This window comes from Oncorhynchus tshawytscha, linkage group LG26, assembly GCF_018296145.1.
Source record: "Oncorhynchus tshawytscha isolate Ot180627B linkage group LG26, Otsh_v2.0, whole genome shotgun sequence".
Lineage (NCBI taxonomy): Eukaryota > Metazoa > Chordata > Actinopteri > Salmoniformes > Salmonidae > Oncorhynchus > Oncorhynchus tshawytscha.
The window spans coordinates 12,518,741-12,537,381 of record NC_056454.1 but is presented as its reverse complement, the minus strand read 5'-3'; the positions used below and the strand labels follow the sequence as shown (position 1 = coordinate 12,537,381).

The window sequence follows — 18,641 nt, the reverse complement described above, 5'->3', positions numbered from 1 at the left end:
CACATACATACATACATACGTACATACGTACATACATACATACATACATACATACATACATACATACATACATACATACATACATACATACATACATACATACATACATACATACATACATACATACATACATACATACATACATGCATGCATGCATATATACTTCATGACCAAAAGTATTTATTCTCGTCAAACATCCATTTCAACATTATGGGCATTAATATTGCCGCTTTTTACACATAATTAAAGTGAAGGTCTTTTAAGGGAGTATGCGAGGTCTTAAAGTGAAGGTCTTTTAAGGGAGTATGCAAGGTCTTAAAGTGAAGGTCTTTTAAGGGAGTATGCGAGGTCTTAAAGTGAAGGTCTTTTAAGGGAGTATGCGAGGTCTTAAAGTGAAGGTCTTTTAAGGGAGTATGCGAGGTCTTAAAGTGAAGGTCTTTTAAGGGAGTATGCGAGGTCTTAAAGTGAAGGTCTTTTAAGGGAGTATGCGAGCACATTTGTTAAGTCTGTCTAGGCACCAGCCGAACTGAAGCACGCTTACGCATTCAGACAGCAGCTCCAAATAGTCCCCGTTGTGAATGGCTAGGCTAGGCTAGGCTACATTACAGCTTAAAGAATTCCTCTTGGGTTGTTGACTTAGTTACACCCAGTGTCAACCAGGCCAGGCCAGGCTGAGGTGATTAAGTCGTAAACTAGGCCGAGAGGAGGAGTCTGGATGAACGCATACAGCAACTTCCTCCTCTTTTCCTGCCTTTCATTATTGCAGGGCATATTGGACCCATTCGGCCATGCAGGAAAACGTCCATAGTAGAGGATAACTCTGAATCAGCCAGCTTTCCCCCGCACATCAGATTGGGAGTAGGAGTACACTTTTCTTCTGTTCTCGCATATTCTACCACATTTTCCATGTTGCCTTTACTAACTTAAGGGTAGCCTAAGCTTTCGCATTGAGAAAAAAAAAGGCTCACGTTTCACTGTGATGATTCACTGTGTTATTGTCTTAAGCCCACAATAGAGCGCTCCAGCGCTCAGTTCACAGGGATAACCTTGCTAATGTGACAGAAAAAGCATTAAAAAACATGGGGGTTTTGCTGAATTCACAGAATATGAGAAGCTGACTGGCTGAGTGCCATTCTGTGGCTTCCCTTCAGTCTCCAGCTTAATTCCACTTCAGAAGTAATTGATAAGAAAGTAGGTCTTAGATTATATACAAAAACACCCGCTCAGCTAAATTAAATTATAATAAGATAATAAATATTAGAGAGAGGCCATGTCTGAATACCCATACTAGCGTACTAAGAGGAGGACCATCATCCTAAGTGAATTTCATAAAAATAGTAAAACATTCAAAAAGTTATCATTTTTAAATGAAACTATACTAAATATATTCACATGTTACCAAACAATTGATTAAAACACACTGTTTTGCAATGAAGGTCTACAGTTGCCTCAACAGCACTTTGTAGGGTAGCACCATGTTTTAGCAGCTAGCTTCTGTCCTCTTCTGTGTACATTGACTTCCATACAAAACCTAGGAGGCTCATGGTTCTCAACCCCTTCTATAAAGGGACACAACTTCCAGAGGACGTCCTCCAATCTATCAGAGCTCTTGCTGCATGAACTGACATGTTGTCCACCCAAAGGATCAGCGAATGAATCTAGTACTGAAAGCATAAGCTACAGCAAGTTAGCACTGAAGTGCATAAAATGTGATGAGTAGATGACTCAAAGAGAGAGAGAATGAGGGAGAGAGCTTTTTTTCACTTTCACTTTGCTAGCAAATGCAGCTAGCTAGTTTAGTCTACTTAAACACCAGGCTCAAATGTTAGCTAGCTGGCAATTACTATCCAACACAACACTGGAACTCTTTAAGGTAAGCTTTTGATTTTATTTATTGTCACCTGGGCCCACCTGTGTAACTGATTAATTTCTCTAAACTCTGAAGAGAATAGGAATGGAGTTATAGGCCTACTCAGGCTGGTTATAGGCAAACTATCACATCTGATTTATACTGTATACTTTAGCCAACATGTTTCAAGCAGGCCACCATAGTCCCTGTGCCCAAGAACACTAAGGTAACCTGCCTAAATGACTACCGACCCGTAGCACTCACGTCTGTAGCCATGAAGTGCTTTGAAAGGCTGGTCATGGCTCACATCAAAACCATTATCCCAGAAACCCTAGACACACTCCAATTTGCATACCGCTCCAACAGATCCACAGATGGTGCAATCTCTATTGCACTCCACACTGCTCTTTCCACCTGGACTAAAGGAATACCTAGATGAGAATGCTATTCATTGACTACAGCTCAGCGTTCAACACCATAGTGCCCACAAAGCTCATCACTCAGCTCACGACCCTGGGACTAAACACCTCCCTCTGCAACTGGATCCTGGACTTCCTGAAGGGCCGTCCCCAGGTGGTAAGGGTAGGTAACAACACATCTGCTACGCTGATCCGTAACATGGGGGCCCCTCAGGGGTGCGTGCTCAGTCCCCTCCTGTACTGCCTGTTCACTCATGACTGCATGATCAAGCACACCTCCAACACCATCATTAAGTTTGCTGACAACACAACAGTGATAGGCCTGATCCCCGACAACAATGAGACAGACTATAGGGAGGAGGTCAGAGACCTGGCAGTGTGGTGCCAGGATAACAACCTCTCCCTTAACATGATCAAGACAAAGAAGATGATTGTGGACTACAGGAAAAGGAGGACCGACAAATTTACACTCTCTTGTGACAAATACAATTTGATTTGATTTTGCCCATCTATCCTATTGAAACAGGACTGAAGACAGAAACAGATCATTTGGTTCCATTTTAACATATTTATTCATGAAACCAAAGTGCTGTTACATACGTTAACTAAATAATTAAATAGGTAGCCTATAAAACTAAAACAATCCACATGTTCAAATCAAAATGCCTGATAAACATGACATCAATATCGTATCCACATTCCGAATCTCCGGTGCCGACACATTCAGAAATCGAAAGATTTAGTTTAAAAGCGATGACGAGGGCCAAGAGAACAAAACAAAAAACACTTTTCAATGATAAAACAAAAACCTGCTTTAAAAAAAGACTTCTGTTTTCAAAGATGTAGCCTACGGTGCAATTCTCGTGATTAAGGAGAACAAAAAATACTTAGCTTGCATTTGAACACCACCACAGAAGCTTCACTATTGTTTGGCTACTTGAAGAGCGCTAGGGCCTGTCACTCGCAGCCCAACTCTTCCAATGCATTGTGGAAAAAAGTGTGCATCGAATTCTACTAGATGAAGAGCCGAAATGAGTATTACATCCTGGCATTTAAACCATTCTTAAACCATACTCGATTTAAAACAGACTCGATTTTTGAAAATTCACAAATACTACATTTCCGCAGCGGAGAACGCGTCATTTGCGATTGCTTTGGGTCCCCGTTATTCGTTGATTTCGGAAGCGCATCCCGATACATTATTAATCAGCTGTTGTCAAAGCAGAAAAGAGTATGACATCCGGGCATTTAAAGTATATTTGATTTTTTTTTTTAAATGTTGCATGCTATTTTCGCATACTCAAACAGCCTAATATTTGGAACGCATGTACGGGTATTCGGTAACGGCCAGAGAGATAAGTTCATTTCAAAACCCTTTCGAGGTCTTAACGAGAGAAGAAATAAAACTCCCAAAGTCTCTGAGTGAGATGAGTGTGAAAGAGCAAAAAAATGGTGGCTGTAATAAGCTGAAATGGTGGCTGTAATAAGTTGAAATGGTGGCTGTAATAAGCTGAAATGGTGGCTGTAATAAGCCATTATGGAGGTGTCACACAGATAGTGGGTCAGAGAACAGTAAAGACTAAAGAGGGAGCAGCAAAGCCAGACAGCGTCCCAAATAGCATCCTGTTTCCAATGTAGTGCGTGATTGGCTCTGGTCAAAAGTAGTGCACTACATAGCGAATAGGGTGCCATTTGGGACGCGCCCGGGAATAACTAGCAGTTCCCGTCTGAAAACCCTGACATTAACATCAAACACTCTCTGGCTCATTAGCAGTCAGGAGCGGAGGAGGCACAACTCCACAATGAACAGAGAACGCAATCAAAGAAATCCTGGCCAGCCTGTCCTTGTTTGGGCATTGGGCAGAGCAGGGTGAAGACGCACATGGAGAAGTTTTAACAGAAATATAGGGAGGGGGGGTTAGCATACTGACTCACCATGCAAGCACTCGTCATAAGCCTGTCCACAGGCACAGGTTAGCATGTTTAAACCAGGCAGGATCCCTCGAAGGTCTGCCGCCTCACAATCACAGGAAAGACTCGTGCAGAACCAGGAAAATAACTACAACCCCAGCAACAACGGTGACCTCCACAAGGCACCCGGTTTCCTCCTCCTTTCCCTCCCTCTGTCTCTCTCTCCAACTCCTTTTAAACACTGAGGACGGATTAATTTACACTCTCCCAAATCCCAAACAAGAATTGCCTCCGAGGCATGTCTCCATCCAGCGTTTTAAAGTACAGAACTCTCTATGGCTACTCTCTCTTCCTCTCTCTCTCTCTCTTCCTCTCCTCTCTCTCTCTCCCTCGGTCACTTTCTTTCTCTCTCTCTCTCTTTCTCTCTCCCTCTTTCTCTCTCCCTGCCTCACTTACTGCCTTCTTGTCCTGACTAAGCCTAAGGAGGAGCGGCCAGGCAGATGAGCACTCCGGGGGAAGGAAGTGACATTGACAGGTGCTCTCCAATGGAACTCTCCTTCCTGTTGACTTGGATAAACAATGGGAGTGTGACGCGCTGCCAGGGAGGAAGGGGGAGAGCGAGAGAGCAGCAGAGGGAGGACTGTGAGTCAGAGCGTGTCCTGACACAGATGGCTAATCTCTCTGTTTGCACTAGATGGCTCTCTTGATTGTGGACACGCAGCACCGCCGGACATAACTTGGTCCCCTGTTCCTACCGACCGCCAGCTAGGACTGACGGCTAATGGTCAAAGGACAAAGCATTCTGAGCTTGTTAGATGTGTTCACAAACGGTAAGGGTTGCGAAGAGTCTCGTGATAAATGTCATGGTAAAAACGACAACCTCTTGACAAGGCACTTTCTACAGTGATCTGGGCCAGCTCGCACTAGGTAAACGATAGTACCACTGTTGATACAGGGTGGGTGTGTCTCAGAGTGCAGGGATAAAGTACAGCCTGACTGTACCTGCTCTTTAGCAGTGGTGCAATATGGTAGGTGTGACAGAGGTTTGTGTACCTTCTATCGGGCTGTGTTACAGTGTGAGAGGTGTGACAGAGGTTTGTGTACCTGCTCTGTGGCAGGGAATGATGCAGGTGTTTTTTGGGCACTATGGGCAGGGATACCGTTTGAGAGATGTTATGGAAGTTGAGTAATCTCGGGTAACCCAGAACTAAAGTCTTGCGTAATCGGTCAGACGCTCGATTAAGGTCTTGGTCCGTACATGTTAAGAGAAGAGATACTAGAATGAGGATCGGAACCGGAACGAAGAGCTCCGCCCTCTCTCTTGGCAAGTTACGGGCAAGTGTACGGACCAAATGTCACCTCCCCTTCGTAAGATGCTAACACCTGCGAAATCGGTATTTTTCCAAATAACCAGGGAGAAAAAACCTTGGCAACTGTTGCTGCTCGTTATCAATCGGTACTCATAGTATAAAGACAGAGCCTCGGTATCATTTATGTTCACATAGTCTGTCCTCGAGTGATTGTAGCATGATAGATGTTTTGGAAGTTCCTGTACCTGCTCTGTGCAATGATACAGTAAGATAGGTGCTATTGGATTTGCTGTACCTGCTCTTTGACGGAGGCCAGGATGTTGTTGGCGGTGGTGTCAGCCTCCATGTTCCTGTTGGTGTGTTGGGTTCCCTCTCTGATGGTCAGCAGAAGCCCCTCCTCCATCACTGGGCTCTGCTCAGGAGCTGGCATTCCTCCTGTAGGGACACAAACAATCTGGTCACCCAACATGGTCCTCGTGGCACATACATGTGGACATATGTGTGTCATTGCGTGCACACTACACACGACCATACCATCCAAAGACCATTGGCACAGTCGATAGATACAATAAGACACACAAGCACGCAAGTGTGCACAGAACCCACCAAGCAGACTTAGTACACAATCTGGTCATATATTCACTGACAATACTAAAACAGTAGGCTAACACACACATAGACAAACCCACGCATGCCAGATGGATCATTCCAAAGATAGACAGCCAGCGAGTCAATTCCATATGGACTTAACGCAACAAATAACTTCAGTGATGATATGTGTCAAACTCATTAAAAAAATTAAATAAAAAAACCCAGACAAACACACAACATCTTCAAGTGTCCAAAAAGGACATTTGACTTCCCACAATTCCCTGAGCGTGCGGCGGCACCACAGAGGAAAACACGTAAGGAAGAGATAACACGTTCTTCTTCTTACCTCGCTCCTGGGCGACAGGAGTGAAATGAAAAAGTCTGAGCGCAAGTAGTTGTGGCCTTCATTATAATTGTTGACAGGCCAAACACCAGGGGAATGTATGGGAAGGCCGGTCTTGATTAATATTTACCTGAAGGAGCCTGTTGAGCCAGACAGGGTGGTTAAGCACCAGGGCCAATGCCGGTCAATTTCTGCCCAGATATTGGCTTCTGGAAAGCGTCATTAAACAATATCTTTACACCAACCAGAGCACCACCCCTCCCAGCATAACTCAATAAGACCTCCATGAAACTGTCTCTTTTAATATACCTCATTCATTATGGTAGTCAGCTGGTGATTGGTGGAGTCGTTCTGGCGTATTATGCCAAAAGTGCCATACACTATTAAAGTTATGAAGTACATTACTACTGGAGGCGCACACACACCACAACATACCAAGTACATGAATCAGTTAACACAGGCTGACAGCCAGCCAGCCAGCAGAGAGGATCACTGGGCTGTTTACAGTAGAGACAGACAGGCCCTGGATGGGGAGCTCCTGTCCTGCGAAGACTAGCCAGGCTAGCCCTGCTACGTGTGGTAGGTCCCCCAGACATTCGGCCGATATGTGACCCCGTGGTATTCTACCATGTTGTCACCACACAGAGGCGTGAGTATTTCATGGTGACAGCTGATCGGATCACGTGTCTGGTTAATGAAGGCAGACATGGGATATTACTACAAGCAGGCATGTTGGTAGCAGGGTTACAGAAATGTGTCAAACAGAGGAAAGCGTTCCCCCCCCTAGTTGTTACACACTCTTTTGTCCCAAGGAGAATCTCTTGTCATTAGTTTCTATGAAATAGAGCAGTGACAAGAAACTAGAGAGTTGCAGTTTCAATTTGAGTGTGCTCCTTCTCCCTGCTCCCCGAGTCAAGACAGTTACAAAAACAAGAGCAAAAAAAAAAGACAGCATTGTCCGGGATTTTTTTTTTAAACTGGCAGAAGAGGCCAACCCAGCAAGAGTAGTCAGGGCTCAGTCGGTTTCTGTTGAAACCCTATACTATGGAAAGGATTAGAGAGAATGCCATTCAGCTAGCATGTCCCTGTCAGTGAGAAAAACAAGTCTGCTTTTGTCACCACAGACAAAGTATCTGGAATGGCCTTTGTGCATGTACAGTGTGCATGTACAGTGTGCATGTACAGTGCATTCGAAAAGTATTCAGACGCCATCACTTTTTCCAAATTATGTTACGTTACAGCCATATTCTAAAATGGATTAAAATATATATTTTTCTCGTCAATCTACACACAATACCCCATAATGACAAAGCAAAAACAGGTTTTAAGACATTTTTGCAAATGTATTACAATTTTTTTTAAATAAATACCTTATTTACAGAAGTATTCAGACTCTTTGCTATGAGACTCGAAATTGAGCTCAGGTGCATCCTGTTTCTATTGAGATGTTGATTGGTCAATTGACTGGACATGATTTGGAAAGGCACACACATGTCTATATAAGGTCCCACAGTTGACAGTGCACAAAGTTCCTCTGTGGAGATGGGAGAACCTTCCAGAAGGACAACCATCTCTGCAGCACTCTGACAATCAGGCCTTTATGGTGGAGAGGCCAGACGGAAGCCACTCCTTAGTAAAAGAGCACATGACAGCCCGCTTGGAGTTTGCCAAAAGGCACCTAAAGGACTCTGACCATGAAAAACAAGATTCTATGGTCTGATGAAACCAAGATTGAACTTTTTGGCCTGAATTCCAAATGTCACATTTGGAGGAAACCAGGCACCTCTCATCACCTGGCCAATACCATCCTTACGGTGAAGCATGGTGGTGGCTGCATCATGCTGTGGGGATGTTTTTCAGTGGCAGGGACTGGGAGACTAGTCAGGATCGAGGGAAAGATGAAAGGATACAAAGTAGAGAGATCCTTGATGAAAACCTGCTCCAGAGCGCTCAGGACCTCAGACTGGGGCGAAGGTTCACCATCCAACAGTACAACAACCCTAAGCACACAACCAAGACAATGCAGGAGTTGCTTTGGGACAAGTATCTGAATGTCCTTGAGTGGCCCAACCAGAGCCCGGAATTGAACCCGTTCAAACATCTCTGGAGAGACCTGAAAATAGCTGTGCAGAGACGCTCACCATTCAACACAACAGAGCTTGAGAGAATCTGCAAAGAAGAATTAGAGAAACTCCCCAAATACAGATGTGCCAAGCTTGTAGTGTCATACCCAATCAGACTTGAGGCTGTAATCGCTGCCAAAGGTGCTTCAACAAAGTACTGAGTAAAGGGTCTGAAAACTTATGTAAATGTGATATCAGTTTTTCATTTTTTTTATACAAAATGTATTAAAACCTGTTTTTGCTTTGTCATTACGGGGTATTGTGTGTAGATTAAAGAGGGGGAAAAAATGATTGAATCCATTTTAGAATAAGGGTGTAACGTAATAAAATGTAGAAAAAGTGAAGGGGTCTGAATTAGAGGTCGACCGATTAATCGGAATGGAAGATTAATTAGGGCCGATTTCAGGTTTTCATAACAATCGGAAATCGGTATTTTTGGACACCGATTTGGCCGATTTTCATTTTATTTTTACACCTATATTTATCCTTTATTTACCTAGGCAAGTCAGTTAAGAACACATTCTTATTTTCAATGACGGCCTAGGAACGGTGGGTGAACTGCCTTGTTCAGGGGCAGAATGGCAGATTTTTACCTTGTCAGCTCGGGGATTCAATCTTGCAACCTTACAGTTAACTAGTCCAACGCTCTAACCACCTGATTACATTGCACTCCACGAGGAGACTGCCTGTTACGCGAATGCAGTAAGAAGCCAAGGTAAGTTGCTAGCTAGCATTAAACTTATCTTATAAAAAACAATCAATCAATCATAATCACTGGTTAACTACACATGGTTGATGATATTACTAGTTTATCTAGAGTGTCCTGCATTGCATATAATCAATGCGGTGCGTATTCGCGAAAAAGGACTGTCTTGCTCCAATGTGTACCTAACCATAAACATCAATGCCTTTCTTAAAATCAATACACAAGTATATATTTTTAAACCTGCATATTTAGTAAATATTGCCTGCTAACCTGGCTCGTTGCGAACTCTGTGAAGACTATTTCTTCCTAACAAAGACAGCCAACTTCGCCAAACGTGGGATGATTTAACAAAAGCGCATTTGCGAAAAAAGCACAATTGTTGCACGACTGTACCTAACCATAAACATCATTGCCTTTCTTAAAATCAATACACAGATGTATATATTTTTAAACCTGCATATTTTGCTAAAAGAAATCCAGGTTAGCAGGCAATATTAACCAGGTGAAATTGTGTCACTTCTCTTGCATTCATTGCACACAGAGTCAGGGTATATGCAACAGTTTGGGCCGCCTAATTTGCCATAATTTTACGTAATCATAACATAACATTGAAGATTGTGCAATGTAACAGGAATATTTAGACTTATGGATGCCACCCGTTAGATAAAATACGTAATGGTTCCGTATTTCACTGAAAGAATAAGTTTCTGGATTCGACCATATTAATGCCCTAAGGCTCGTATTTCTGTGTGTTATTATGTTATAATTAAGTCTATGATTTGATAGAGCAGTCTGACTGAGCGATGGTAGGCACCAGCAAGCTTGTAAGCATTCCTTCAAACTGCATTTTTGTGCGTTTTGCCAGCAGCTCTTCGCTGTGCTTCAAGCATTGAGCTGTTTATGACTTCAAGCCTATCAACTCCCGAGATGAGGCTGGTGTAACTGAAGTGAAATGGCTAACTTTTTTACATGGCACATATTGCACTTTTACTTTCTTCTCCAACACTTTTCTTTTGCATTATTTAAACCAAATTCAACATGTTTCATTATTTATTTGAGGCTAAATTGATTTTATTGATGTATTATATTAAGTTAAAATAAGTGTTCATTCAGTATTGTTGTAAATGTCATTATTACAAATACATTTTTTTTTAAATCGGCAGATTAATCGGTATCGGGTTTTTTGGTCATCCAATAATCGGTATCGGTATCGGCGCTGAAAAATCATAATCGGTCGACCTCTAGTCTGAATACTTTCAGAATGCACTTTACATGCAGCAGCGCTCTTGAAATGAATAGTATTACTTTTTACGGAGAACATGTAACATAACTCTCCAACAAACAGATGAGTACAACCAAAGCCAACGCCATAAATTCAGAGTGAAACGCAGGAAGACTGAGGCAATGCAATACGACTCGTGACACATTTCCTTGAAAATAAATTAAAGGTTGGGAAACTGCCCACCGAGCAGAGTGGGGGTAAAAAAACACACTCTCAGAAAACAAATGTGCTTCGGCAAACCAAATCCGCGGGTCCCCCGGAAGCAAAAGGAAAATTATGATTTGTATCGTAGCTTACCTCTGAAATTCCCCATCCTATCTGGGACAGGAGTACTTAACTCCTCTCAGCTTGGGGTTCTCGGCTGCTCCTAGATCAGGCTCCAGAGAGTGTAGTACATACAACAGCTCTGCTGCACACTACCCCGGCTACTACCTGGCAGTTAGAGTGGCGCTGCTGACCCGGCAGGTTCTTCAGGATTACCTCTGTTGTTTTCCTTCAAACCGAGACGAGAAGAAAGAAAGAAAAAAACACCTGAATGAACTAGTGGCTTTGTAAAAAAAATAAAAAATACTCCTGTGCATCAGGTCTCTGTAGGTGTTATTTGGCGTCTGGTAATTTCAAAGCCCAGCTAGAGGCTGCCTGCCAAGTACCCATAATGCACATGGAGTCAAATGCAATCAGCGCGGCTTTAAATGCCGTAATTAGGATAATGCCTCCGAGACAATACCAGAGGAGTTCACAGCATCCAGGTTAAGTTACTCAGAACAAATAGACGGGCCCATGTCATTATGAACCTGGTCTTTTCCTCTGGTTTAAGCCCAAAACATAAGCATGGTCAATAAAACACACAGATTTTTAGGACTTCCAGTGGGACTCAATATCTAGTGAGGATTATTGTGCCTTCTGTGTGAGTCAAAACACACCATGGCAAAAAATAAATCTGTCTGGAGTAAAGAGCTTTCCCTAGGTGACATCCCCCCATTTACACAGGCAGAAAGACAGGGACGGACAGACTCCTGACCCCTGGTCAACTTATCCATTTCTTTTGGCCAAAACACTGGGCTAATTCGACCTCTTCCCACCATCTACTGGGCACATGATATAAACTAGAGCTGGAAGTGCCCCAAGGGTCAAGGAATCAACAAAACAATGAGCATTTGTAAACATTATTAGCCTGCTACCAACTGGCTACTCGGCCAAGGAGCCTTGACAAGTCAAATTCAAATCCTTTTTCCTAAGCTATTAAAATCCTCAGCATCTCTCGCTCTGCCAAGAAACCGTTTCGCCTGACCCCACCGTAATTCCCACCGACGCCAATCAGGTCACATGGTCTAGTAGTCCAGTCAGTGACCTCATAGTGCAGCCACTCTTCTAAGCTTCTGTTATGCAATCGAAATAGAAGCTGTGCCTCCTGCCTCGCAACCTCCCCAGGGAGCACAGAAAAGCAACAAAAAAAACATAGTGGCAGACAGGCATATCCCTTCACCGTTCATTACCCATCTACAAACAGTAGACAACCCCCTTCTCGTCACCTGGGTCAAAATACCAGGTCAAAATACACATTGGAACGTTAGTCAACGAAGGGAAGAACTGCAGAGAAGAAGTCTTCATAAGGCTGACTGACACCCAAATTAACCAGGTCACATTTGTTGAACAAAGAAACGTGGAGGGGAAAACCAGAGCTCAGATATAATTATACATCAGCCTGAATTTCAGAGGCAGAACGTCTCAGCAGAGCAGCAGTCTTCAAGTTAAAAGCCTGGGAAATGCACAGTGCAAATAGAGTTGTGAGCTGCCTCAAGCTAGCTACTCACAGTAATTGGAATGAAAGCCTACCACAATATGGTGCTCCCCTTGCTTTCAATACTAAATTAGGTAAGGTGTTTAAACGTCTATGGAAACCCACATCTGTCTAAATTAAATATCTGTCTCTATCTGTCCCTTACAGATAAACCACATGATTTCACGTGTGGAAAGCCACATGATTTCAAGGGGAATTTCACATGTTTTTGGAACACTTCACATGTGGTGACATGTTTTCACATGTGTAGTTTCACGTTACCACTTGTTGCTTTACATCTCATCACATTCACTTCACGTTAGATCGCATATGATCACCTGACATTCATGTGGTTTTCCCCATTAGGGTGCTAATTGGACCAGCAACAAGGCAACCCCCCCAACATTCGTTCCTCTGGACCTCTTAAGCCGGCGAGAGGACAAGGGGGGGGCATAATTAACTCCTCTATAAGTCAACTGATTGGTGCCTTAGCCATGTGCAATGACCCGCCAGCCAGGTCAGCATGGAACATGAAGAGACCTCCATTACACAGCACAAAGCAGCCGCTGTAATGTCCCCAAAGACCCACAATGCTTAATTGCCTCTTTCAAATAGCATATTGACTTAGCTAAATAAAAGTGATATTAATGATCTCGAGTTGCCTTTTCAGACTTCACTAAAGTGAGGCTGATGCCATATTTCAGCACTGATAAAGAACCCTCCAAAAAAAGAACAAAGACTTTAATTATAATTGTATGTCGGGCCAAAATAAAGCATTTATCCAGGCTATAGCGAGACTGCAACATATTTCTTACCAAGTAGTTGTCAAAGACGTATTCTGAAAGCCCCAGCACAAACTATTACGCAGACAAAACACACATGCTTATAGATAGCCAGGACTAGAGTCATCTGTTTTTTTAAAGGATGTGTTGTACACAAACAAGTTCAAGTACTCCACAAATGCTTCACAAAATAGGCCCTAGAGCACAGAAATACCCCGCTGAGCCAATTCTGTGTCATTCAATTTCCTTTGAAAATCTCCCAGTAAAATGACTTACGAATTCTGAGGTTTTACCTCACATCAAAGATTCAAGAGGATGGCAAAGAGAGTCATGTGTGTGTACATACCTGATGCTTTCTTTGACAGCGGAACACACAAGGCTACTATTGGATCTCTAAACATGTGACTTTCTGTTGAGCTGAACAGGCTCGACAGCTGAAAACACTTTACTCTGTTTGACACACCCCAAAAGCTAAGGAATGTAATCTCAGCACGCGCTGGAGCTCGTCTCGAACACACACACACACGCCGCGTGCATAACGCACACACGTATGCATGCGCGTACACGCCACGGCATGCATCTGCAGTATGTAGACACACACACACTCGTACACACACATATACACACAAACACACACACACACTCTCACGCATGCACACACAGATCAATAATATAATAATACTGAATACACATTCACACAATGTAACGCATACCCTTCAAAAAAAAGGTGCTATCTAGAACCTAAAAGTGTTCTTCGTCTGTCCCAGTAGGGTAACCCTTTGAAGAACCCTTATTGGTTCCAGGTAGAAACGTTTTTGGTTCAAGGTAGAACTCTTTTGCAATCTTTACACAGAGGGTTCTACATGGAACCCTAAAGAGTTCTACCTGGAACCAAAAAAGGGTTCTACCTGGAACCAAAAAGGGTTCTACCTGGAACCAAAAAGGGTTCTCCTATGGGGACAGCCTAAGAGCGCAGAGGTAGAAGTAAAACCTACCTCTTGACGGGGTGATGTGGGACTTAATAAAAGTCAGCGGTTAGCCGTGTGGAGAAGCTGAGACCTTGACCACTCAATAGGATAACTTGAAAGGGATTTTCAAATGAGGGAGGAACATCTTCAGAGGATGTTATAGATGTTCTGTCTGCCTCACACCTCCTTGAATCATATCCTACAAATGTTGCAACATCTAACTCACACCCGGCCAATCTGAGCGTGTGTGTACAGGGATGGGCTTGGCTCAAGATAAGCCAGGAGTCAGGCAGGAAACGCAGTCATACCAGATCAGCCTAAAGCAGTCCATACAACACGCAACTTAGAACCCAGATAGCCCTCTTCCAATGAAATTTATTCAGCCAAAGGGACTCACCATTCGAAGTGGATGACTTCATGCGCAAGCATTTTATCCATGTCTATAGTGTGCAGCATTGCAAACAGAGGACTATGAGTGGTCATTCTATGAGGAACTTCCTCCTGTTCTGTTCATTCACCCTGCATCCATCCCAAATGGCACCCTATTCTGTTTATAGTGCACTACTTTTGACCATAGCCTATTGTGCTCTGGTGCACTATATACTGTAGTAGGGCTGTGTACCAGTATCCCATGGCAACAATGAAAACACAAACCTGCTGTAGGTAAAATACTGTGTGTGATATAGCTTGGGGGGATGAAATTCTGGATGACAACATGTTTGTTTCCAACATTGGGCTGTTTTCCTAAAGAAGTGGAATCCACTTTGTGTTTTGTTTCCTTGCCACAATAAGAGTATTGTGACACTTGTATTGTTCCGGCCCTACTATATAAGGAATAGGGTGCCATTGAGAACGCATCCTCAGGCCTCACTGAAAGACTGATCCAAATGGCTCATCAGCAGTTTGAAACATGTCATCAGTAACATGTTGTGACAGAGTGGGGTCATGAATGATGCTCTGATTGATTGACGCCCACCGAAAGACGACTTTAAAGGGGAACGGAGCATAAACATGCTCCTTCACGTCAAAATGGAGTCAGCTGCAAACCCTCAAGAATCACAACCTTTCCGTCGGCTCTGGAGGCTGGCTACGTCTCTGAAGAAGTGAAACGGTGGCCACACGCTGAGACAGAACACAAAAGTCAACTGAGGATTCTCCCTGTTAGAGCTGAAAACAAGACGAATGCTCTGATTTTCTCCACAAGAGTGAACACGACAGGCTCATTTGCCGAAGCAAAAACAGCAGCAAAACAAAGCCAAAACAGAAATACCACTCCACGTAATCCTGAGTGCTTCGTGTATTCACGGCTCATAAAGAAGGGGAATTAAATGGTGATCAGAGCCGCACTGAAAGTTATTTATTCTTTCAGACAGAAAAGCGGAAATAAATTCAGTTGAATCAATTTTCCATTCCATTCTGCCTCACACCCATAGCTGTTGCTTTTCAATTTCTACCATATCAGGTGGTTACCACATTTCAATGTGAACGGTAGAAATGTGATAGATTTTATGGAGAGGACCAGCGAGAAATACCAAGATGATCGAAATGACTAGAAACAAATAGGATGTTAAAAAAAAAAACGAACAAAGCATTAGCATAACAATGGGCCACTATTGGCAGTGTTCTGGCTCCCACAATGCAAGCTGTCTGGAGTGAATTACCGAGCGGTGCTCAGCACCTCGGCTGCTTCTTCCGCTTAAGACTGATTAAAGCAGCTGATGAACTGCCTTCACTGTCCTCAACTGAATGATCAATCACACCACTGGTAAGGACAGCGTTAGCGTCAGCTTTAGCGGCCTGCCTATTCATCAACAGGGCATCCTTGTAGGTTCACACAGCAGATGGGGAAAATAAGGGGGATGACAGCGGCAACAATTACAGTCACTCACACTTCCATCTCTCTCTGTGTGTGTGCGTGTGTGTGTGTGCGTGTGTGTGTGTGCGTGTGTGTGTGCGTGTGCGCGTGCTTTCTCTCATGAGCACATTTCATTGTGGAATGTACTTACTATATAATGGGGGCGTTTAATATGATGGCGGTGAAGTATCAACGTCACATCAATCTTGTTTATCTCCTGCTATGCTCCATCCCTGGTATTGACAGGGCCAGCATCCAGCATCCAGCTGCCATCCAGCCATGGGCAGAGTGCCCAGTAGGGCTGTGTCAGGTCCCCTCTACAACACCATGAGAAAATGACATGTGGTGTTTATCACACAGCCGTGCCGCTGCCAGCCAGCCCTCACAACTCCCCTCCTCCTCCGGTTCCTGTTCTGTTTCTACGAGCTAGCGGTTCTGCCGTCCATGTTCCCTCCCAGTCAACATCCACATACATCCATCGCAGATCACGATGCGTCCCGAATGCTATCATATTGGCCCTGGTCAAAAGTAGCACACTATAAAGGGAATAGGGTGCCGTGTGGGACACGCTCACAAGGACTGAGACATCTGAGGACTCGCAAGTAGGAACACTCATCGGTGATGGCACATATTACTGCCATTGGCTTCAATCAAAGAGAAATGATGAACTGCAATGGGAGCGAGAGATAATCGGCTGAACACAACCTTATTCATTAGAAGACAGTCCTATCCGCGACACACAGTGCACAGGAATTGGGGACTGTTCCTTGTTCCAAATGTGTAATCGCAAGAAACGCTCGACTCCACCACTGTGCCATAACAAAGCAATACCTTAAATAATATGAAAAAAATCAAATTGTGTTACTGTAGTGATTACAGTGTTACACATGCATGAAGATTAAAGCAACGTGGTGTAAAGTGTAAAACAACTGATCGTAAAGGTTAACCCTTTTGTCTTAACGTAAAGTGATGCCATCTTCAATGCCCTCACACAGCACGGAAAGGATCTAACCACTATAGTGGGTTGGGAGAAGATGACACTAGGGACGAAAGACATATAAAACCCCATCCCAACAAGACTTGGGGGAAGATTATGGGGTAAGGAACCACCTCGGGTAAGGAACAGGCCATCAATGTGTCCATCAGTAGAAACTACCAGCAGCATATCCCCTATAAAGAGAGGGCTGAGGCAGAAGACGAGTAAGACTGGATCTGGCAACATCTCCCCTGAGAGCTGATTTGCATTAACATTGCTTATTAAATACGCACTGATTTAGAGTGGATGAACAGAGGTCACCGAGAACCGTGCTGCCGTCCATTCAAATGAAGTAGTTGATACTGATAACTGCATGAAAGAGCCTTTAGAAAACAGCATTTGGGCCTCCCAAGTGGCAAGGCAGTCTAAGGCACTGAATCGTGGGTGTTAGAGGCGTCACTACAGGCCCAGGTTCAATCCCAGGCTGTGTCGCAGCCGGCTGTGACCGGGAGACCCATGAGGCGCCACACAATTGGCACAGCGTTAGGGGAGGGTTTGGCCGGTCTTGTCCCATCGCGCTCTAGCGACACCTTGTGATGGGCCGAGTGCATGCACGCTGACTTCGGTCGGCAGTTGTGTGGTGTTTCCTCTGACACGTTGGTGCTTCTGGGCTAAGTGAGCAGTGTGTCAAGAAGCAGTGCGGCTCAGCAGGGTTGTGTTTCAGGGGGGCGCACGGCTCTTGACCTTCGCCTCTCCTGAGTCCGCCCGGGAGTTTCAGACTGTAACTACCAATTGGGGAGAAAAATGGGTGAAAAGTACAAAAAATATATATTTTTAAAATCCATTCAAAAAATAAAGAAAATGGGGATGAAGTAATTCATTTCTCATTACAAATAGAGTTGGTCCTTCCAAGGCGAGACAATCATTAAGGGCTGGTTAGCGTGCCGCAGCTGGCGTAGCACCCATAGCTTTACAGCTCATTAACACTTCAAACAGGCCCCATGGTGGTGGGCGTCCCTGACCTGCAGTGCGGGAGCACACCTGTCTTCTTCTGTTCTGTTCTGTCCTTCAACTCACAGCTGGGAAAACAGGCTACAAAACCACAATTCCCCTATTTGAGAATGCTTAACCTTAACAATTGTTGTATCTCCCAGTTCCGTCAATCACTTCTACAATACCAACAGTGTTGCTGAGAAATAGATTAAGTCATAGCAAACTATGAAAAGTGAAGTAGATTTCACAAATCACCAGTGAAATCAAATCAAATAAATGACTATATAATATTATTTGAAGGTCGCATTTCCGTCCCCATGTTCCTTCCCTTCTCTGGCTTCGGCGCAAACAAACGTCCTGTCACGTTTCATCTGTGAAGTAATTGCCTGGCGGTGCCCGTACCGCGGGGAAAGTCGTCGTTGATCACAACCGCCAGCTACAAAACTGAGCTCCAACACCTCGACAGAGAATCCTGCACAGCACAATGATACATTGGCTTTTATTACGGATATACAAGTAAACTTCCCTTTCAAATATTGTATGTCTCGTTCACTTCAACAGAACCCTTCTCAAGGACAGGTAAATATGTGTAGAGAAGAACAAAAACTTCACAGCAGAAGAGGCCAAGTATATACTGTATTTACTTTCCAACTGAGGGGATGAGGCATGCAATGTAGAGATTGGCAAAGTATTTGCAAGCATTTATGTGCACAAGATGTGTATGACGCTAAACCGATGCGTTCCAACCAATTA

General features: G+C 43.9%; 1 protein-coding gene across 5 annotated transcripts in view; it reads right to left on the bottom strand.

Moving 5' to 3' along the window:
* LOC112225179 (plakophilin-4) overlaps positions 1–18,641 on the bottom strand; it is a 113,670-nt gene that overhangs the window by 86,435 nt on the left and 8,594 nt on the right. For 2 of the 5 annotated variants that reach the window (XM_024388867.2, XM_024388868.2), the window contains exon 2: positions 5,785–5,924. In XM_024388867.2, the coding sequence (XP_024244635.1) occupies positions 5,785–5,924 (140 nt within the window). Of the gene's footprint in view, positions 1–4,203; positions 4,698–5,784; positions 5,925–10,831; positions 11,028–14,091; positions 14,238–18,641 lie in introns of those variants that run through there. The other 3 variants (XM_024388869.2, XM_024388870.2, XM_024388871.2) reach the window with 3 other exon arrangements.